This window comes from Vanellus vanellus (assembly GCF_965231255.1).
Source record: "Vanellus vanellus genome assembly, chromosome: 19".
Lineage (NCBI taxonomy): Eukaryota > Metazoa > Chordata > Aves > Charadriiformes > Charadriidae > Vanellus > Vanellus vanellus.
The window spans coordinates 12,141,272-12,165,234 of NC_138924.1; the positions used below are offsets into that span (position 1 = coordinate 12,141,272).

General features: G+C 43.6%; 1 protein-coding gene across 1 annotated transcript; it reads right to left on the reverse strand.

The window, feature by feature from the left end:
- Nucleotides 1-3,156: 3,156 nt before the first annotated feature.
- Nucleotides 3,157-21,471, reverse strand: NOS2 (nitric oxide synthase 2; the record flags this gene model as incomplete). Its single annotated transcript, XM_082492942.1, has 26 exons — nt 3,157-3,946; nt 4,574-4,768; nt 5,508-5,656; nt 6,255-6,376; nt 6,814-6,901; nt 7,237-7,447; nt 8,236-8,399; nt 9,042-9,220; nt 10,143-10,221; nt 10,628-10,760; nt 11,233-11,407; nt 11,502-11,551; nt 11,718-11,822; nt 12,071-12,215; nt 12,518-12,600; nt 12,947-13,141; nt 13,773-13,874; nt 14,635-14,809; nt 15,370-15,509; nt 15,914-16,055; nt 16,455-16,546; nt 16,992-17,154; nt 19,192-19,340; nt 19,431-19,553; nt 20,146-20,242; nt 21,365-21,471. The coding sequence occupies 26 exons, from the start codon at nt 21,469-21,471 to the stop codon at nt 3,833-3,835; spliced, it is 3,477 nt and encodes a 1,158-aa protein (XP_082349068.1). The 3' UTR covers nt 3,157-3,832.
- Nucleotides 21,472-23,963: the final 2,492 nt, after the last annotated feature.

The following is a 23,963-nucleotide window of genomic DNA, read 5'->3' on the forward strand; positions in this document are numbered from 1 at the left end:
TTTCCTCAGCTTTTACCCCAGGCCGAAGCACCAGGCGATTCGCTGTCTTCCTGCTGTAACTCTGATTCGTGCACAAATCACATCAAAAAGAAAAGGGCGAGGAGAGGCCGACCGGGGTGTCCTCAGCAGCTCCTGCGGCCTCCGGCACAGATCCTCCCCCGGGCTTTGGTTGCCTTCTCCTGGCTACCGCCCTTCATTGCCGCTGCAGCTGCCCCTGCGCCCACGGACGGGCCCGTTTAAGAGACCCTGAGCCCATTTGCAATTATCAGAGAAAGTCTTCCCTCCTGGATATGATGGCTCAAGTTATTTCGTGCTCTAAGAACTCCATCAAGTTGAAGCACTAAACTATGTTGAGAAGCCACCTCCTGCCCCCGTGCCACTCCTAGGCCGTCCTCAGATCCAGATCACTTGTCCCCAGCACTGCAGCCTGGCCGGTACACGGGGATTAGCCCTGATGGCACCTGAACCTGACCTGGCACCTCCTGTCCGCTGTGACCCCTTCCACCGACTCCCCAGGGAGGCAAGAGCTCCGTAGTCTCCCATCCGCCATCAGCACTCCGCAGCGGGTGTTGGCGAGTTCGGTCACCCGCAGGCTCTGTGAGAGGTCCCCACTGCACCGCACCCGGACACGGCGCTGTGCACCCGACGGCCCCCAGAGCCCCCAGGTCCTGCCACAACCTCCCCACCTGTGGAGCGGGGCAGAAGCTCTGCCAGGGAGACACGGGCTGCTTTGCTCTCCTCAGTGGAAGGGGCATTGCAGTGTGCTAATTAATCCCGGGAACGTTACACTGCTGCCAAACAGCTTTACGCTGAAAATAACGACAGCATTGTACTGTCCTGCAGGGAAAAGGCCAAGGCATTATAAAAGCACAATTTTACATTTCATCCATCTTATCTAGATCTTTCATACGCAAACAATAAAAAGCTTAAGATAAGATGAGCTTTGTTGTCTTTGGTAAAGGATAAGAAATAATGAATTGAATTCTCAACTAAACTTGAAGGGCAAGGGTGTTTAATTTAAAAAAAAATAAAACAAAACCATCCTCAAGCATAAAGGTTATATTCCACCAGCTGTGAACTGGAACAGTTTGACATTTGCCGGGCCAGAGTCACAGCCCGCCGACTGCAACCTGTTGTCCGCAGCACCAACAAAGCGGGACACGGCTCCTGGCGCAGTGCGGCGGCTCTCCGGGCGGGGAGGACCAGGCTGAGGAAAAGGTCCGCACTGCGGTGCCTCGGCACGCGGCCTGTCTTGGATGCTGAGTCCCATCACAGCCGTGTAAGTGGGGCTGCAGTGTTAATGAAACAAACCACTAATTGCTTCAGAAAGTGTTGCTCTGTAACCCTCAGCCCGGTCCCCGTCAGGGAGGGGCAGATTCACCCAGTAACTCTGAGCCCAGAACAGTTCCTCTGCCTCCAGCAATGAGCACTCAAGTGCTTAAACTAATGCATATGCTTAAATCCTTTCCTGACTCGGGGCTGTAATGAACACTTCAATAACCGCAGAGCAGGCGATTTGATCATCTTCAGGATTTTAAAAGGTATATTTTGCATCTGGTTTCTTAAATGAAGTTTCAGTTTTTATCTTGGAATGGAATAATTATCCACTGACCTTAACGTCTGCACTTTATCTTCCCCATTTATTTCTGTAGAAAAAGCAATTACACACAGCTTCAGATCAGGGCTGCAACTGAAGTTAACGTACAGTTGGGACCAGTTTAAATAAATTCACTAAAAATGAAAACAGATCTCTGCTTTGCTTAATCCTTTCCTTTAACTGCCGTCTCACCTCTCTGCTAGGGGGAAATGTTTGCAGTGGTGGAATTAAGATGAACAGGTCCCCCCCTAAGACTTGCCTCATCAACGGGGAATATATAAACGGGGAGTCGCACCTTCTGAGCTCATACACACACACTTGTGCCCCTTTCTCTGACCAGTCGGAGGCCCAAGGAGGAAGAGACGCTCTGCTGCCCTGGCTGGCAGTTTTCAGTGCTGTCTCACGTCTTCAGGACATGGCATTACCCAACGGCACCCACCCCGCTCCCAACGGTATAAACAGCACGAGCCTTTGAGTTTCTGACCCTCCAAGTGAAAGTGAACTAAGGTCCGTTAGTACACAGGCAAGCGTTTATAAAGGATTATGGTAATGCTTTAAAGTGAGTGATTACTTCCAAAAGACACCTATGGTACAAAGAAAGCAGCGTGGTAAGGAAATTCACCTGTGTAGTCGCGTGCATGGAAAATGGATTTTTGCAGTGCCACAGCTGCCAAAAAGGCACGGAGCATATTAGGACTCCGAAGTACGGAACTTACTTCTTCTGTTTCCTACTTTTGTTGGACTCATTTGAAGTCTGGGGCTCAGTGAGCCCCGGGCTGATTCAGAACTTTCTTAATGGAAAGTGCAATTACCTTGTTCCATTTCCATCCCACCCCAAAAATCTAAAATTAAAAGACATCAGTTAAACAAAGTATGAAATAACACTCGGGGTGTATTGATACGAGGTGCCCCTCAGGACTCCGTACTTGCCAGGAACCCCCTCTGCCCCTTCCCCTCTTCGTACCTGTTGGCTGGTACGTCCTGCTCTCTGCCATCGCTGCCCACGGCCCTTCATCTATGCTGTGTTTGTGATCTTATGCCTAAGTCTGTCCTGAAGCACACGTGAAACACACTGTACATACACGGCACTGTTGACTTTTGAGTCTCAACTCCTCCTTCATCAGATCCCAGCTCCTGGAGACAAGGGATGACAGGAAAATCTCACCTTACGCTTTTTTAACGTGATCGTACAGCCCTGCTAATTTTAGAGCAGGAATTAAAAGCTCTGACATAACTACAAGGCAGAGAAAGAACCAAAGTCAAAATATAACGGGGGCAAAAGATACTGCTCTCACTGCTACTTTATATTCTTGCAGTTTGCACATCGATCTCACGGTCTGCAGTGCAAACTCACACTTTCCTGGCAGAAACAAAATTGCATACCCGATCTTGGGCAGAAAGGGCAACTCCTGGAGAGGGGCCCTGACTTACGGACGGAGCGTTGGTTGGAGCCAAACCCACTTCACTGGAACCTGAGAACTTACTTACAGCTACTTTTTTGGGCTGAAGCCAATAGCAAAAAGAGGTACATTTAATGCACACCAACTTGTTTGTATCAATATAAAGGCATCTTTTATTACAAACAAATCAAGTAAATCAGAGCATCAAATTCAGATGTACAAAGTGCTTTTGAGCTTCCTGAGCCTCACTGCCACAGGCTCTGGAACAACGACGACTCAGGTTCAAGTACCCGAATCCCGTACAGCAGAATCCACGACTCCTGCCTCCTCGCGCACACGCACTGGAGACGTACGCAGCAGGTATTTCCACTCACGAACCATTATATTATTATTTCATTTGCAAATATTGCTTCAGATTCAACAAGGCGTGTGACACAACCACCTATTTACTTGCTTTAAAGTGACAATAATACACACAGTAAAACAATCTGAGATAAATAAACTCACAAACAATACATTTCAAAAAAAAACGTTTCAGTTCTAGCTTAAATAGTAAAAAACTCTAAATTTTCCTTGTATTTACAAAAAATAGATTTATACTAGCAGGCATAGATAGTATTAAAAAAATAATTTGCGTCTTCACTATTAAGATAATCTATTAAAAGAAGTCTCAGAATAAATAGCAACAAAAGTCAAATTTAATATTTTTCTTAATTGAGGCTGAGGTTTAAAAGTCAAATCCTACAATCATATACATGTGTGTGATTTACCATGTATAAGAAAGAGGATTTGACCCCTTGCTTTTTGAAAATAGCAACAAATGTGCAAGTATTGTCTAAAACGTAAGTTGTTTCGGTTTTGGACTGGTGGGTTGCAGAGCTCTTACACCTCTTTTGACTTCATGTGGGAATACAGCCCCAAATATATCTTCATGGTATCGTTTTTGGCTCTGCAAAAAATGAAAGGAAACCCAAGAGGTGAATGAAATACGCCGGCTCCTCCCTATGCAACAGTTAAGTAACCGAACGGTCTTTCGCTCGCATGACTGGTTCTGTGATCGCGCACTTTCGTTACCGCCAATAAAAGGAACCCCTCTGAACACCAGACACACGTGCTCCGGGCCACGCGCTGACACAAGCGCCGCAAAGCAGCAGACCCAGGCACTGTGTTTTCACCGATGGGGCCACTAATTTCTTAACTCCCTTCCCTCCATTGGTACAATAAAGTCTCCAACTCCTGATGCTCCAGACACACTGCAAAGCTGAAGTCCAGGACCCAAAGGGAGATACTGGGGACAACGGTAGATGTAAGAGAAGAACATGACATGTCACTCTTACACCTTTACCAAACAGAAACTCTGCGTTTCAAATCCCAGTGGGTGGCCTATGCTCATCACTTTAAGCTTTTTTCTTGTGCATTCTGCTAAAACGAAGCTCGTGGCAGCCCACGGCAACCCATAGCAGCCCACGGCAACCCATGGCAGCCCACAAGATCTTGAGCGTGACTTTGATTATTTCTCTAACCCACCCTGGAGCACTCTCTGCCGGGACGGAATGCCTCGCACAGCACAGCGTACCTTTAGCTGGAAGAAATACTCCTCTGCTTGTTGCTCGTTGAGGTTGAGGTTTTTTGCAAGCATCCCTTTCAAAGCCTGAGCAACATCCCTGGCCATGCGTACGTCTCCACAGACATACAGATGCCCTTCCTCCTTATGCAAGAGGTTGCACACTTTGGTCTCCAACTTGCTTTGAAGAATGTCTTGAACATAGACCTTAGAAACAGGAAAGGCACCATTAGAGAAAGTTTCTTAATGCGACTTTGGCTATTGGCTTTCCCCAGTTCAATGTGGGCATGCAGCGAGGTTCTCAATGCCCTCTCGATTCCAGCTGTGTGTTGCACCACAGCAAAGGAGAAGAAAAACGTCCTCATGCCGTCTTTACAAGCCTCAGACGTGGAGGCTGGGCCTCCCCGCCAACTTCCCTACAGCAGACTAAGGCTCTGCATTTTTAGAACCAGTTACAACTGCCAAAGTCTCCAAACTTGCCAGGAGAGCGGCACAGCTAGAAAGAGGACAGCTTAAGTGCTGTTGTTTTCTCCAGTCGAGTTTTCCCCTAACCAAAACTAACTTCAGGGTCACTGTGTCATTGAGACAGTGACAAATGGCCAGAGCCAACTCATTTGTAACCAAATCCTGCAAAATTTAAGGTTTCTGAAAATGTTTCAGCTTCTAGTTTCAAAGGCTGTTTGCACTTAAATTCTGATTCTGTGTCTGCTACGCATCTCTCTACGGCAGTGGGGGTTTGGTGGTTGCCCCGCTTGCGCGTGCTGAAGCGCGCAGTGGGAGTCCCCTTTCTTTTGAAGGAGTGGGGCCTTTTATCACTTGTTCACAATACACTGAAGCAAAGTGCTACCATTTTTTTAAAGAACAGTGTTAAACAGAGCCCAAATCTTAACCTGGAGGACCATTCCGACAGGAGCCAACCCTCAAAGACCGAGGGAGCCAGCCTTACCTTAGCCTGGCCAGGTTGTCTGGAGTAGGCCGTATAGACCTCTTTCAGGACTCCCCTCCTCTTCATTTCCTCCATTTCTTTTTTGTAGATGTGATCCATCTCTGGCTGCCGGCAGCCAAACAATAATGTCACGTCACCACCTTTGACCCCTGAAACCAACATTGGAGAGTGTTTTGTCTTTCCTGGGAAGGCCTGTCACCTCTCACGACCGTCCCCACACTGTTGTCACAGCGACCAGCTGTGTGCAGCTGCCTGTACGGCTATTTTCTAATCAGCCTTTCTCACTATGCACCTGCGAAGGAGAGTGTGTGTGTCTGTGTGTGATGGTTGGTGATTTTAGGGTCTTAGTAGGACTGAACCTGCCCAAGTCCTTGAAGAACTGTGTGGAATCACCTGTTGGAGCAGGTTCCCCAGACGGGCTGACACAGGCAGGCCAAAGCGTTTCCTCTCTGTATTTTGGCACCGGTGTGAGCGCCTGGGGCCGTCACGGGACAGAGTCGTTACGAGGACGCCCAGGCTGCTCCCTCCAAGTGACCAAATACCTCAAGACCACCAGAACAGTCCCAAGTGGGATGGATTAGCTCTTTCAGTGCGGTGTCAACCAGTCTTGAGATGACCCACCTCTACGGGGTTTACTTGGCTAACGTTTCTGGGTGTCTCCCCCCGAAGCGGTTCTATGAGGCCTGGGGATGTCTTCTGCTGCTGGACGAGTTACGGCCTCCCCCTTGTGGCAATCCCCATAAGTACCTTTCTTCTCCAAGTCGTAGAGCCGCTGCAGCCAGAAGCTCCTGAAGGGCGCAATTCCCGTCCCGGGGCCGATCAGAACGCATGGCTTGCTTGGCTCCTTTGGGAGCTGGAACTCATTAGCACTGAAACGCACAAATATGTTAATTAGGTCATTCGCATATGACTGACATCTCGGTTTCCTGAATGATTCTGAGCAGCACAGCCCCAGTTACCGATTTGAAAACAGGAATGTGGCTTAACTTGGTGCCGGTTGCTTCTTGTTTCCGCAGCTTTACTGCAGTGGGTATGCTGACGGTGGGGATGGTGTCATATGAACAGAATTCTTTCAGAATTTTCTAACAATTATGATTTTACTCAACATACGACATGGTAAAGGAGCTCATCTCTGGAAGACAGGGAACTCCCTCTCTCCTCAAACTCAGGTATTCCCACTGGCACTCACCAGTCGCTTGAAAATCACATGCAAACAATGAAAGAAACACTGAAGAAGCTGAACTAAGAACCGCTGGTTTGGCTTTGGATTTTTCTTTCTTTTCTTTTTTCTCTGTCATACACTCACCTGCGTACAAAGCACGGAACTGTTTCATTGAGGGTGATTGTATTCAGCCATGTGCTGCAAACTCCATGGTGCAAAGGCCCTTGTCCGTCTAACCAGAGCAAAGGAAAACACCTCTGTCAGTATTCAAGAGCTCTCCTTTTTTTAAAAAAAGCAGTTTATACTTAAAATTACGGTTTTTAAATAAGTGTGTATCTAGTAATGATGTATAAAACAAGGATACACTGACGATGCTGCAGGATTTTAGCAAATCCTGACACAGTATGAACATCAGCACTGCAGTGAGCTATTCTGCACCTATCACAATACAAATGTTTTGTTACAGATTTGCTTCGTGCCATATGGCAGACACAGTTTTTTTCTGAACCACAATGTAGCCTAAATATCATTTAATTAAGAGAGAAATGAAAGCAACAATTTCGTTACCTCTTGTCCTGTAGTTTACAACTGCAACTGTGAGATGAATCTCTCTGGGTGTCATGTCACAGGAGGAACTGACGGAGTAGTACCTGGGCTTCAGAAACGGCAGCTGAGTCAGCAAGAAAGCTGTCGAGACCTCAGCAGAAGGAAACTCCTCCAGGACCTCCAGGATGTTCGGGCTGTTGTAAAACTTCCATTTGTTGTATTCTTCCGTGCTCTAAAAGCCAAAGGCCACCATCACAATGTTACCAGGCCACGCTGAGTTCAGGAGAGCAGGGATATTTGAAATGCCGCTAAGATTCCCGCTTCCCACTCAGTTAAATGTGCCGGCACGTCAACAGAGAATTCTCAAAACTTTGCCCAGACCAATACTGGGGTTTCCCAAGAAATTGTCTAATTTTTGAAAACAGAAGTACAGAATACCTGCTATAATTTTCCCAGAGAGCAGCTCTCTCGGTGAGGATGTAGAAACTGAGGTAGAAACTGTTTCTCAGCCCCCTGCTACGGGATATCCACAAAACCGTACGGGCCCCGGTCCTGACTCCTACTGAACCTCACAGAACCCAGCAGGAGAAGCAAGCACTTACCACGAGTCATTGGCTACTTACAGTGACATCCCTCTTACCCTCATGGTACCAAATTCGCTGGCAAAACTATCTACCAGCCCCCTCCAACCCCTCCACCTGCAAACTCTGAGGTCTTTTACCGGTGGTTCGGCAGAAACCGCCGCGCGGCAGGCGAGAGGGACGGGCGGGCAAAGTGACCCGCCCAGAACCACACAGGAAGCGCCAGATGAAATCTCTCGATTCCCACGCTCAAGCTGAGCCACGAGACCACCCTTTCTCTCTCTGCGGTTGGTTTAACAACCACACGGAATATGTAACAGAGGGACAACGATCAGGCACCATCGCTACAAAAACCCCTTAACCTTCTGCTACACAGTGAGAGGGCGGCAGACGGTCCGGCATACAGCACTCGTACCCCGAAATCAGCCCTAGCACTCACCCGACATAAAACTTCCAGCCTCTGCTTGTCTCCTTCCGCTGTTACCAGCTGGGAGAGTTTTTTTAGCAGTTGTTGGGAGGGTGGAGTAGTGATATCAAGCAAGTATGTCAAAGCCTCGGGGAGCGTGCAGGCTGGAATCTTTTTGTCACTTGTCCAGTAGCCACCTGGAAATGAGGGAAATAAAAGAAGCCTTGGCAATTCCCGCGGCATTGGACAGCTGTAGAGCTTTGCAAAACTCAGTGTCCTTCAAAATACGACTTCAGCCGAGGCTGCAGCAGGTCTGGACCACAGGGCCCTGCTGAAAAGAGGTTAATGTGAGGGTTCAGACTTTTTGTAAGGGGAGGATCTGATGTGGGGAATTGCACGATAACAAAAAACCACTTTGAAATGAAAAGTCTTTCATTTGAGGAAATCATCTTTCTGCCTGCCAGAGTCCTATGATTTATCAGATTGCTCCTAATAAGATAGAAAAGAAGGTCATGACACGTAAGTCTATTTTAGGATTCTGATAAGTAGCAACAATAAGCAAACTCTGTTGATTAATTTAATTGGGGTCAATGGCCGATTTATCAACTAATTTCCAGTGTCAGCCTAGGATAACTCTGTGAACACTGGTGAAGTTGCCACGGACTCCCACGGTATGCAAAATCAGAATCGAGAATTATACGAATAACTAAAAGCACCAGCAAAACCCTATTGAAACTTAAGGATAATAGAATCAAGTTCAGTTTATAAAAATTCTCAGGAATTTTAAGGGAAATCTGTCAAACATTGTCTGTTCTTTAGTCTAAAGAGAACCAACTTACCATCAGTGCAGGTTTCAAGTCTGATGGTCTGATCGGCCGGAGGGGCATCCTTGACACGTGCAATGAGGCCATGCACTAATTCTGGCTGGTTGCCTGGGAAAATCCCGACGTGTTCTCCGGGCAGGTAGCGTACTTCCTGATTAGTCTTACAGGAAAGCTTAACTAGAATGGTAATACGACTAGATATAGAAAAAAAGAGATCAGACAGATCTTGGTTACGTCGACAGGATTTCCCTTGAATTGCGCAGAAAAGGACTAAATCTGAGGCGACAGCTGGCAAGGGCTCACTGGTGTTTGTTCCCAAACTAGCAGACCAGCTTAGTACTTCACAGAGACTTAAACAAGTAACAGTCCAGATACGTGAAGTACTTGTGTCAAAACAAATAAGACGCTGAAGCGCTGCCTGATCTGTCCGGAACAGAACACCCGCGCCTGCAATGAGCCAGCGGTGGTCAAGCGGTTCTGCTGCAGGCGGAGGAGCTCACACCTTAAACCAGCTCAGGTTTGTTTGTCCCAGGAGACAACTGCATTTAGAACAGCGACGAGAGAGACCTACCGGAGGATGCTGAAAAGCCACCCATAGATGCTATTTCTAAGACAGATGTTAACGCCAAATATGCTTTTGTACTTCTTTGAGTCTTGTCTCGTCTCAGCTTGCTTTGCCGCACGACTGAACGCAGCAGTTTCTTGCGCTATACTTTGTCTTTTTTTGTCTTTTTTTTTTTTTTCATGCTAAGGGGCAATTTTCCCCCTAAATGAAGTAAACATTTGCCTGACATGTAGCATACCAAGCAAGGGAGAGGGACCACACACGTGCCCTTCCACATGTAGTAGGTATCAAAGGGCCATATCACAAAGTTACTCAGTTCCCGACACTCCCAGAGACTCTACTGGGAAGTCAGCTCCTATCTGAACCAGAGCTGCGGCTGTACATACTCTTGTGGCCTTGTGATAATGATTTATTTCGACTAACGATGGTAAAAAATTCATATATATTTCTAAATAACTGCAGGGACAAGATGTTTATAACAAGGCCCTTCAAACGTTTAAGATTTTAGTTAAATATAGTATTACAATACTCAAAAGAATGAGGTATCATACCTGGATTTTAAACTTTGAAGATTCTGCCTGAATTTCAGCTTCATGGGAATTATATCCTTGGCGTGAATGTTTGCAAGCGCTGTCGAGAAAAAGAGGACATGACTCATGGCAATTTTGTGATTAGGTTTGTTTAAAATGTCTTCAAATAACATGCGGAAAAGAACTGAACCATGCTCGCCCCAGAATGCGATACACTTTTAGTCAGTTATGTGCCCCATACGCACACCCTCCCTGACTAAAAGTAGCTCATCTCAGCTTTTGTTCTTCTGGGGCTGCCAAATTGTATGCTAGGTCTGGTGTTCTCATGTTATTGCGCTGGAAAAGATCATGATTTGCGTGATGTAAACCAATGTCCTTTTTTCTCTGACCACTATACTTTATGAAATGAACTCTATCACCTATCAGGACCAATATCACTTTTAGAAAACCTTCGCACGTTCAGACCTGTCTGAAGCAAAAGGGGCAGAGGAAGTGGGAGGCGATACCTTTAGCCAAGTCCATGGTCTGAGAGTCATGCACTATCCGGTAACTCTTCGGATCCCAGCTTTCATCAGAGGTATATATCTCAGGCAACCGAATACTGTTTTTCCCACGGATGTTAAAAATATCACAGGCAGTCTAGAAAAAAGAAAAAAAGGTAAAAATCCATGGTAAAAATTATATTCTTAGCATTGTCGTAATCCTAATGGGGAGATTCCCATTTCACAGATTGCTGTTGACTCTGTTGAGTTCAGTGATGTTACAGGGGTTCGCTGAGCTCAGTAAGGTTCCGCTTCTACACCAGCACAGTTAAAATACCTCATCTACTTCACAAAATTCAGATGTCTGATGCTACCACCCTTGATCGTACTCAGCATCCCACTATCCAAAAGGTTTTATTGAACTTTATGTGAATATTAAAAAATAACAGAAAAGGGGCCCAGGTCCCTCTTCAACTTAGGCAAGCAGTAGAAGAGAGGGGAGTTTGAAATTCAGATATAAATCCATGTTTGCTTTCCTTCGTTTTTCATCATTTTTATGGGATGCTGGTGAATACTGACGTAAAATGAATGAATGAACTAAAACATGAGCTAACTATTTATATCGTCACCTTGAACACAGTGACTGCCCATGTGCGAAAGGCTTCTTCTTGCCCATTGAGTTCATCTCCTTCACCTGTCGGAGCGAGCTGAGAAGCCCCCAGTTGGGCCAGTTTTTGGTCAATGGCATGAGCAAAGGCACAGAACTCTGGATACATGCTGGACCCCAAACCAAACACAGCATATCTGCGGAAGGAGATAAAAAGAAGATCACTGCGTTATGCTAAATGAAATGCAAAAGGACTCAATCACATGCAAACCAAACAGAAAGTATTTTTACCTGATTTTTTTTCTCAGCAATTTCAGGGTGAGCAAAGAGTTCTTCAAGGTCTGTAGAAAAATGTGTAAAATACTTAAGGTTAGAAAAATACTCTGATTTAAAACAGAAGTGAGTCCTGATCCGTATCTTATTCAAGTACAGGGGACAAATGAAAGGGTTGTCTTTAGTCTCAGCCTTTGAGTTAAGGCTCATACATGCTTCTGAGGTGAATATTACCTTTCCGTTATTTGGAGAATCTCCATTGCCAAAAGTGCTGGTAACCACTAAAAGAAGTGTTTCTTTTTCCAGGTCACAGATGTTGTACTCATCCATGCACAGAATCTGGAAGGTATAAAGCTCATGAGAAATTGCTCGCAGACATAAGAACTAGCATTAGATATCTCTGTGATTGCCAGATGGCCGTTGACCAAACGTACAAGGCATTACGCTAAATGAATAAAAAAATCAAAGTTCTAGTCCAACTTATATTTGCTGAATGTTCAGAACAGAGAATGAAAAAGCTTGCAGAAGCTGATAAAACTAGCCAAACTTCTTTTTCCTTTTAGTGTGGATGATTTCTATTTCCTTACCTTAGTGTTGAAGGCACAGTTGAACAAGCTGCATAGATTGTTGGCGAGTGTTTCCGACTTCCCAGTCTCTGTTGCGTAGAGTACAGTGACCTTGGGCCTGGTGGCCATTGTTTGTCGCATGAGTGAAGATGCAAAGAGTACAGCCCTGGGAAAAAAATATTCACGTATAATTTTTAACATAGCTGCAAAATAATTCAGATTGATTCACAAACAAGGTAGGGAAGACTGATCTTGAGTATGGTTTTTCCTTGAAAGATTGTGCAGAAGCAATACACTGTAGATAGCCCTAAATAAGAACGATATGAATATTCCTTAACTGTGGACAGGTGAGTCTATGATTCAAAGTGGTCCCTACTGTAATAATTATTCAAAAAAAAGTGGAACAGAAACTCCACAAGAATAGAAGAGTTGGACAAAAGCATGAAGACTCTTATTTGAACAACTTACTTTGCCAAGACGTTAAACTTTATTTCTTTTTTCTTTGGCCTCCGCGTCTCATCATGCCAGACATGTGTTTTCCATGCATCCACCTTTAAAAAAGAAAAAGTTAAGCTTCAGGTAAGAAATGTAAAATAATAAATGCACAATTTGTATATTGTTGAAAGGGTCAGATTAAATAGGATCTGTATATACAGACCACTGCGTACAAATACGGGACCAGTCTCTGTAGCATTAAATTGCATTTTACCTACAGCTTGAGAATTCAACAGAACTAACATGACCTTCCACAGTATAATACGTATTGCCTGCTATTTATGAATCTCTAGTGAACTTTCATGAACCAGGGCTTTTCACTCAGACTTCTTCAGGTCCCACATTATCATCTGCACTGCTGAAGTCGTCTACTAGAATCGTATTTTTTGGGGAAATGTGTACCTGGTAGTAATAGAAGGGGGTGAGGACATAGTTCAACATCTCCTGGTGGAACACAGGAGTTATGCTCCCTGACATAGGGGGTACAATCCACACCCAGTCAGCCGGGCAGCCTCCTCGCACACGGTACTCATTCTGCATGTATTTCATGAAGGACTCGGCAGCTGAGTGGTGATCCATGATAGTCACATTTTGTTTCTAGAATAATCGCAAGAAAGACATACATTAAAAAGCCCATTCTGCTCTTCTTCCTGACGTAGTTAAAGTAATCCTTTTGCTTTGGTTAATATTTCAAGGACTTTATACAGTGCTGGGAAATAATTACTATCAGCAACTATTATACAGATACAGATTGAGGTGGACCTTTGATCAAGGTCTCTTATGTCCTTTTTTTAAAAAAAAAAAAAAAATCAGCATTTTACCTCTCCAGGACTGGGAGTGCATGCTGAAAAGTCTCTGATAATTTTTACCTATCTTTCAGGTTGTTATGATATGTTAAATAAACTGTAATTGTAAATAAAAGATATAATCCAATGGCTTTACATAGATTTTGATATTTAGATACATGTGATGAACAATCTTGCCTGTAACTTCCTTTTCTTTTTCTCTCCTTTCTGCCTTCACCTGAGATTTTTTTCAGGCAACAACAGGAAATATGGATTCCTCTACTTTCCCAGGTGTCAATCCAGAATAACTGTTAGAATCACACTGATACCCTCTCCTGAGCATTGGTCCCCGGCACTGTATTTGCATAAAGCTGTTATATGAGAAAGGAAAAAGGGAGACACGATATTCAGTGTCTCTCCAGACACCACACTCACTGACTTACTTGGAAGCTATAAAGCACAGCCACGTTTATCTCGACAACAGCTCGGTCTTTCCATAACGATGAAAGTTTGTTTGTTTCCAGCCCCATTCTTCTTCCTACCTCCTACACGTGCAAAAGAGAGAGAAAAGGGAAAAGCAAATTTACTATGTGGGATTTTGACCTCATGATTTCTCCCCCTCACTACATTAATATGCAGGAAAAAGTATTGTGGGACGGGGAAGACTCAGTCTTATACTGGGGAAAGTGATGGCAAGCAGAAGCACTTGAGATTAGAGGTAAACTTGAGTTATGGAGTTCTGGTTCTTGAAGCTATTCCAGTTTGGTAAAGTGGGGAGTGGTTCTCTCCTGGACCAAGCGGTTTCAAAAGGGGCAGCATCTGGTTATAATGACTAACTTGTACTGGCGAGGTGACCAAGACCTGCAGCGAACCACCAGGACTCCACTGCCTTGTCAGCAGCAGACTGGAACTGACATAGAGATACCTCTGAGAAACGTACAGTCAGAGACCAAAGCCCTGAACCAGCAGGACTCGGGGTAAAATTGGGATAGAATTCCCAGTGGACAGCATTTTTAATTTTTTTTTTTTTTTTACAGTTGCGGTTTCACCATTCTATGCAGGTATTTGGAACAGATACTGCCAGAACACTGTAAAAACAGTCACACGATCTGGCAGTCATAATCTCGGCAGAAATTCAAGATGTCCCACAATAGTCAGGACATTGTGTCAGATTAGCACTGAAGTGTGGGGTACAAACACAACAGCCATCCCAGCAAAGACTGATAGCATGTCTTTTTCAAAAACGCTCCACCCACCAAGTTCATTCCCTTCTCAGATCACCACACCTTTACGTCCGCAGATTACCTTCAGGATGTTGTAGCGCTGCACATCACAGAAGTCTCGCACTCCTATCTCTGTCCCCATGTACCAGCCGTTGAAAGGACACCCCGTAAATTCCAGGCCTCCCGCCTCGAGAAGCATGTTGGCAACTGCAGGCAGCGCGTACCACTTCAGATCTAACTCCTTAAACCACTCGTACCTGTGAAACGAGCATTTTGATTTATTACTTTACATGCCTTTTCCTCCTTTAGGCGATAACCAGAGCAGTCCAGGAAGGCAGAGAGTATGACCCACGAAGAGCGGTCTGCAACAGCTCATACCAGTTTTCGTTTACAGTGGGGTAACGGGTAATTGCCTGCTAAAGGAACTGCAGAACAGTATTACAGAGCTCTCTGATCCGCAGGCCAATCCCAAAGCAAACATGAAGAAAAACACAGACAGAAAGGCAATAAACATTTTGTTACGAGTGCAGCCATATTTTCTATGTGTATCACACCGGCATAAGAAATTATGATTTCTTAAAATCTGAATATAATTGAAATGTAGATTGAGAAAAAGAGATTTTCAGCAAAAATGCTTTTGGCTCCCTTAATTTAAATCTCATTTCATTGTTCTAACAAGGATTTTATCTTTCAGGACAATTTACCATCATTTCATCCCAACAAAGAACTCATAAAATGACTGCCATGGGCGCAGGCTAATAACCTGCCAAGTTGAGGCAGAGGCAAAAATGCAATTATCTAAATCTTGTGTGCTTACTTTGGATGTTCCATTGGCACTTCGAGGACAATTTCTGGCGGGAATTCAAATATTTCTGGGTCTTGGCCGTTTGCTTGGAGAACGAGAGGAACTACATCAAAGCGGCCATATTTCGGCTTCCACCCAAGCTCAATGCACAACTGTAAAGAAAGTATGTTTCAGGTTTTTTTAGTCCCTCCCCTCCTCAATTTGAAGGCTAAAGAATGTTAACCCTCTAAACTTGCTGGGGTAAATTCTGAGTGATACAGATTATCTGCCCCGTTCAAACAACACCAAGACATGCTGTTCAAGCACTGATTGGGTCCCTGACTTAAGGGGAGCATGAGCTCACCCTGTTCCGGGACAGAGGGGAGTATTTTATATCAGGATTGTAAGAAACTACGGCTTCAGCCTGCACCTAGAACCTGTGGGGCAGAACTCCCCATCCACTCCTCACTGCCACACTTCCCCCCCACTCTGCATAAACACGCAAGGAAAAGGAAAAGCGGGACAGATGGGTTAGACAAGATGGAAAGCAGTTGGGATTCTGCATTCGGAGCTGTACCTGTGTGAACTCCACACTGGCGGGGTCTCCCACAATAGACCCATCTGGCATCTGATATCCAGCATATCGGATGAGCTGGCTGTTCCAAACGCGGAAATCGTGTTTCCCATCAGTTCTCTGGGGGAAGACAGTGATGGCTGATCTGCCCAGAGAGACAATCAAATCCCATTACACCACAGCAGCATATCAAACGCATTCTAATTATTAAGACACAAATTGTTACCAACAGCAATTATTTTACATTTCTAAAATAAGCATCAGTGGAAATAAAATCATTCATCCTCCCCGCCCACCTTCTTGAATCTTCAAATCTCCTTTTCCCAGGAATTATGAAGGGTTTTGCCACATCAGCCATCAAAGTTACGAACTCAAAATGGTTGACGGTACACGAGAGGAACATGTGAGTACCAGCGGAACTAAGAGCAGAGACTAGTTGTCAAAATATTTAGATAGACCATTTCAGGTCTTAGGTAGAGTTTTGAATCAAGATCTGGACATGATTTTTGTTGTTTAAAATTCAAATGAAGTGAGAGAGGCATACCTTATATTTCCATTATTTGTGGCATACTGAATATGACGACAGATATGCTCAAACATTTCCTTTGCTGTTTTACAATCACGTGCATCAAATACCTGCGTGTTTCCAAAAGAAATGTAAGGGAAAACCCCTGATTTTGAAACAGTAACGTAAGCTCATTATTTTTCTTATGCAGTTAAGGAAAGGAAAGATTAAGGCTAAAAGTGAAGTGAAAAATCAGTATTTCTCAATCTAACTGAAGCTCCGCTAGGAAAGGTTCATTTTTATTGTTCTTACATGCATCTTTTTCACAGATAACAATCCTCCAAGGGCCACGACATGCACCTGCTTCCACAACTTACTCCGTTCCTATACCAGCACTCCTACACATGTTTTCATTCAACTGTGGAGCAGAGAGCTACAAAAAAATGTCGATCTTATGATGTGTACAGGAAGGATTCCTCAGTTGGAGCAACGGGCATATTTTACCAAAGCAAAGGACATTCTTCTGATTTACAGTGGATGCCTATTTGGCCCATAATACCTAGACTCGTAGCTTACCTGTAGATTGGACCACTGGATTCTCCCAATACACCGAGGCGCGTTCCTCCAGGCCTGTTTGGCAGCAAAGACCAGTTCATCCTTTGTCAGATGGTAGGTTCCTGTTGTTTCTATCTCCTTGGTCACTGTTTCCATTCGGAGCAGGTGTTCTTCTATTTTTGGCCTTTTGGACAGGAAAAAGCCACGAAAAGAAACAATGAGAATTTCATTACTTAGAACTGATTTAAATTGCAGACATTGTCCTTATGTTCTGGGTCAAGAAGAGCACAGGCATTGCTGAAGCCATAAAGCTTCTGAGCATCCTTTGGCACGAGAAGACTTCTACCTACAATACTGATTTTATCTGCCAGAACACGGGTAGAGTAAATTTCCAGGGAGGGGATTAGCATCTCTGTAGGCTGAGATATGGCAAGTTTGGATAAATACTGAGAAACCTGCTCCTGTTAGAAATCTACACTCTCTGGATGTAGGTCAACATAAAATACTCTACCCTTTATGAAAACACCCATTACCTCACAAAGTCAGCAATTTCGCTGTCCTTCAGATGTGAGAAGTCACCATCATCTGTTCCCCACCTCCCCTCTGCTGCACCACGCTTCTGTCCCCAAAGCGTATCCGTTATCTACTGCAGCAGTCTGCGGTCCCACATTTTTTATCAAAAAGCAGGGGGGATTCTAGGTAACAGGGCTCTGACTGAGGACTGCTGCGGAGAATTTTTCATGGGTTCAGAATTTAGGAAGTGTCCTTACTGAGTGCAAACGACGGAGCTTACTAGCCCAACGAAGAAACTAACACACTAGAAATTTAAGTAGCGACACCATCCTTTCACCACCTAACGCGTACATGGATTGATCACAAGCTTTTCTGTGTGTGGTTGCAGTTTAAATTTGGGCTTTCTAGAGTAGTTGGGAAAAAATTGTCAAATTCAATTTTCAAACGAAAAGTAGAGAACAGGCTAGCGTCAGCCCAAAAGTAGGATTATAGTGACTGTCCTCTCAAAGCTATATTATTTTCACAGTGACACAGCTCTTCGGACCAAAGTAAGTAGGATTTTCATTCCTAAAAGGAAGGGCTGAGCAATTCCTTTGTCAGGGAAACCAACTCTAAAATTCTTGAGTCTGATAACAGAGAATGAAGTCAAAACATTAGGAAATATTTATCACAGCACAGACAAAAATTGTTTTGTTGGCTTACAGACAGAATGAAAATAGCCTGCACTGTCTGAGAGTTTTCACATTTTCAACAAGATGAAAGATCAAGGGCAAGCACGTAAGATAGTGTAAATCAATGTGATCAAATAGCCACGAGCAGAAACAGAGAGATGTGCAAATGTAATTCGCTGGCAAGCGAGTACAGCCTGTGTGTACGACAGGGACTTTCAGAAAGATTCAGGGGAAGAAAGCTTTGTAGAAGAGTTCAAAGTGTCTAAAGAAGTAGCCATTATGTGGCTGAGTCCCTTTGAAAGTTTGAGAATGTTTTATAATGGGATAAGCAAATACTGAATTGTCAGTGGAAAGCTTGTCACATGAAACGTCACTGCAAACTCTTGGACCTCAAGCAGATGTTCCAGCTTTTCCTGCAACAAGATCCCTCCGAACCATGTCCGTTTTTTGCAAAAACACACACCTCTCTTCTGAAGCTAGAGCATCCCTCTCAGCATGCTCAGTAAGCTTATGTTGGTGATAGCACAGAGCAAGGTTGAGAAGCAAGAGACTGGCCTTCCAATCTTTGGCTAAAGCCTTGAGAATCAAAACAGAGAAGAAGAGAACACAGAGCAGAGATACTTGGAACAGCACAAACAAAAAGCATTATCCACATTACTCATGTCTAAGACTGATCTGAGTAGGAGCTAATCCCATCAACATCCACCGTTAAGAAAACAGAAGGTATCATTCTGCAAGAGAGTCCCAACTGAGCTGCTTATTATAAACGTACGACACTCAGAAGGAACGTGGCTGAGGAATGCACTGTACAGAGTCCATTCCTGTATTCCCAAGACCTTGGACCAGCAGATATAGCATATGAAGTGCAGAAATAGATTTATTTACCTTTTCTAATAGTCCTTACCTATTTCTGAATGCATGCTATGTAACAGGGTAGTTACCAATAGCTGTGAAGGAACCGAACGCTCCTATAGTCTCACAGACAGGTAGGGAGGTAGAGGACTTTTATAGCAGAAATGAAGGTAAAGTTGGCTTACTCTTTAAATGAATTGTAGTACTGCTTGATGAAGTCTAGTGCCTGAGGTAAAAGCTCTGCCAGTGGAACTGGCCCATCCCTAGGACCTTTCACCAGGCCCTTTGGGGTCATGAGTGCCCCTTGGCAGGCTTTGGTCCGGCAGTTGATAACCTGAAAAACAATAAAATGTCAAAAAACAATGTTGCGCTCTGTATCATTCCAAAGTTATGAAAAACCACTGTCCAGGTTTCCAGATCTTACCTCCTTTGCTGTCAGGTGTAGCGTGTCGAGAAAGCTGGATCCATTTTCCAAGTTTCTTACTTTTACATGCCTTGGACATCTTGATATTTGGTTTGAAGCTTTGATACCATTTTGGGGGGGGGTCTGGAGAGAGAAAAGATAAAAATACCTATTGTCTTCAGACCTATTAAATACCTGAAAGCTTCGTTTTAAATTTTATTTGACCATTAAAATGCTACAAATTAAATTCAAGAAACTAGGTATAAATGTGACTTTCCCCAACATGAATATTTATTCATTTGAGTACAAAACTCAATGACCTAATCCACACTTTGACGTGAAATGGGAAAAAAAAAAGTGTTTTGTACTAATTAAACAATATCTGTCACTGCAAACACCTTTTACGTTTCAATAAGGTCTCTTAACACAATAGCCACAGTCTCAGAAAAAGAGTGAACCAGACAATTTCAGAGAAGGAACACGTTCGTTACTAAAGGCCGGGTTTTCAAAGGTGAATAAAGGATTTGGGCACTCCAATCCCACTGGGTAACCCCTTTTCCTTAAGTCTTACCAAAGTTCCTTTTTGTTGAGAAAAAACCTTCCATCCAAAGCTCTCAGAGCAGTCCTAACCTCATGTAATCACAGTTAGTCCTCACGTGAGAGCTTTGAGCAGTTTTGAGCAGTAAGCACAACCCATGCGAAGCGTTAGTATCAAACAACGATGCTGGAAACAGACCTCTGTCCCATCACTGGCTTTTCCTGAAGTTATGATAGGTGGCATCTCTATCCGCTTCTTGCTCAGGTCATATAATTTGGCATCACCATTTTCTAAGCTTTAAAAGAGAGAAAGACAATTCATCATAATGCAATGATGTCCTTAGTTTTGTTAGTTTTACCTGCAGCATCAGCAGGGAAATGCTGAGAGCCGTCTCTGAAAGACGTACTGGGTCAATAAGCCAACCATTCGCAGCAGCGTGAGGGGTGGGGGGACTAGAAGTCAATAGTAAAGCTACAACCACCCTTCCCAGATCACTACAGGGCCAGGAATGGTAAAGGTTGAGTATCATTGCTGTAAGCTAAACAAACGCCATCTGTACAATTACGATCTGGCCAGAAAATACTGAGAGGAATTAAACAAAGAGGTTGAAATCTTCAGGGAAACGTGTGAAAGTTTCGGCTAGGTCCAGTCTCCAGCCCGTTAAGCAAGTAACACGCTTTTATATTCATTTCCTTTGTTTCTGCATTAAGTCTTACTTTCTGAACTCCTCCTTTTTAATTTGGATATCACATTTCAGAAGATGCTCAACACCCAGGAGGCATCCAGACCACAAACTCCAAACAAAAGCCTTCGTTTGCAGAGGGCAACGAAGTGCTTTGGCTAGCAGAGTGGTCACCCACTTCCACTAGACAGCTTCACCTCTCTTCTCTTTCGAATGTAAACTGCTCTGAGCAATGACAGGAGGGGGTAGGGAAAGGGCAGAGAAAGAAATGGTATGCAACGGAAAACTGAAATAAGTAACACCCTGAAAACTGAGAAATTTAATATGCATGTGCAGATGTGCGGTTTATTTTATAGTGTGCTGTACAAATCGTATCACAGAAATACTCTACCAACTTAATTACAGCGCTGATAATCACTTTGCTAATTTTTATAGCATACCCATGCCTCCTAAGTCCTAGCACATATGAAACCGCTATAGCACAGCAAATAAATTTAGAACTACGAAAGAGAAAGCAAGATGATTTCTTTCCTTAATGACTGTATAACTTAGACACAAGAGCTTAAATGTACCTTTCCAAGCCGACACCACCCAGTGACCCCCGGGGACAACTGTTCTTTGTTAGTATTATTGCTTTGCAAACACATTGCAGGTTTCTCCAGACCCTGTGTCACTTAATCGTTCCTTTTCAAATGACAGAGAAACTAGAAAGCCATTAAAAGACAAAGATCTTACCCATGGATCTTCCCATTTTTCTCCACATTATTATTGACATCCTTCTCTTCAGAGAACCGGCTCTTCGCAGCGCGAGGTTTGAACACAAACTGCCACGGGCACAGCATGTTGTATGCTTTATTTATGATTTTAGTTCACAGTGCTGCAATCTTGTTTCCTGTGATGTGGGAAGGCTTCTGAGGAGGGAAAAATAACAACAAGGTCAGTGTTTGACTAAGAAGGTAACTCCCTTTAAAAGAGCTCAGAACCTCACCAGACTAACTGATCTGATCTAATTAACATCCTGTTTTTAAGAATGAACATTGCTTGACTTGGAGTAGTGATACTAAAACTAACAGTCCTCTTTGTCGGTGTAATGCTGCAGCCAAGCCTTATTCAAAAATACCGGCAAGAGGTTTCACACGTCCCCCAGGTGCACAAACCAGCAGATATCAGTGTCTAAGAAAAACACATGTACACTTTACTTTATGAAAAACACGCCTTGACACTTTGGGGGGGGGGTGTTAAGTTCAGTGTCGTTCAGCGATAGTAAATGTTCTGTTAATTCACATCACTACATTAGCTAAGAAAAGGGATGTAAAAGGTTGCTGTGTTATTCACATAGTAATGAAAAAAACTAATTGGTTTGTAAATTCACCAAAACGTTTTGCGATGTATTCATCTGCTAGAGACAAAAGGAATTCTGAGATTCTGATTTCTGTATTTTGTCAGACATATATCTACATAGCACATATTTGAATGTAACATATAGCGTTTATATAAGGACATAGAAAGTATAATGTTGTTCATTTTAACATACATTTTCGGCTAATTTCTAATTCTAAACTGGATTTTTGCACCAGGGAAGGTGTGACAGGAGAAAAAAAGCAAACCAGTAAATTGCTCAGTGAAGCAGAATTAGCCTCAGCATTTGAATCTGGTACATAACAGAAATAAAACCACGATGTTTCAAAAAAATTAAAGATAAGGAAAGAAAATACCCATTGACACATATTCCTGATGTAAATTATGTGTTATTTTGTTATTTATATTGCTTTTTCAGTAAAAGTAGAATTTATATTGCTGGGGTCCCAAGATGCTGTCTGCTGCAAAATCACACAAGAAAAGAAATCCATTGAACAATCTCCGCAGAAACTGGAAGGCGTAAGGACTTCTCTGTTCCACCAAGTAAAAGAAATAGTGTGTAATAAGCATTTCTCTACAGTTACAAAATAGGAACAAATCTAAATTACTATTCTGCAATAAAAAATGATGCAATATTTTTTTTGTAAAACAGGGGGAAAAGAGAGAAAAGAGAGAAAAGAGAGAAAAGAGAGAAAAGAGAGAAAAGAGAGAAAAGAGAGAAAAGAAAGAAAAGAGAGAAAAGAGAGAAAAGAGAAAGGAGAAGAAAAAAAATAAAAACAAATACATAACAAGAAATAGAAAACCAATACACAAATAAAAAGAGAAAAGAAGAAAATAGAAGAAAGAAGAAGAAAAAATAAAAAATAAGAGGAAAAAAGTAGAAATAAAAATAATAAAAAGGTAAAAAAAAAGAAAAAGAAAAGAGGGAAGACGCAAATTTTCCATTCACTGGCAATTAGAGTAAGAACTTGCTTGCTTTTTGTGTTCTCCACGAACAGGGTTCTTTAAATAATGTTTACAATATTACCTGTTACCTGCACAAATCTTTAAATCCGCAGAAAGGGGGGACCAAGTCTTCAGAGCAGCAGGACAGCTTGGAAATAAAGCTGGAGACTGATTCCAACACTTTACTCCTAATACAAGAAAAAAAAAAAACAGTTTGCCACATAATCGCTTCACTTGTGAGCTGCAGTAAAGGAATGGCACAGCGCTGTCTCACCGCTCTCCTGTGGGAGAGTTCCCCGAGTCTGCCGGGAGATGGTCCTCTCTCTCGGAGCTCCTTTCCTTCGGTCTCTCCTGCTCTGCAGCCCTCCTGCGAGGCAAAAGCATTTTATACTCCAGAACCACGTATGCAAAACAGCAGAGTAAGGCTGCACATGGAGAGTGGCCAAAAGGGGAATCCCAAACCCTGCCCCGTTTCTTTGGGAGCAGGAGGGCGTGTGGCCGATGTGCTCCTGCAGCATTGCACAACGCGTGTACCGGGAGGGAGAGCAGCACCAGTTCACCAGTTCCTGATGTGGTGAGCATCCCCTCCTTCCTGCACAGCGCCCTAAGCGTGGTTTCTACACGTGCTCGGGGATAAGGACACCGTATCGCGTTGAACGGTTTTTGCAACCTTGCAGGCAACGTGAAAATAAAAATAAAAAGAAATCCTGAAGGAACTCTTACAGATTTTATCACCGGACAGCCGTTCTCCTGGACGTGAAACTGCCAGCTGTAGAAAGAGAGGAAGCAAAAAAGAGAAATTCTACAGAACCACAGAGCCTTAGGATACGGACCGGTAATGCACTTAAACGGGTGATTTTAACTAAGGACAGGTATTTTAAGTTTAACATAAATATATTACTTCCTCATTTTTGATCAAGTTTTAAAGGATCTTTCTCAATGAGTATTTGTAGAATTCCTTCCTCTCCAGCACTCCCCGTTCTGCCTGTCGCTGTCTGCGAGGTTTGCCCCTTCGTGCCTCCAGCGTGCC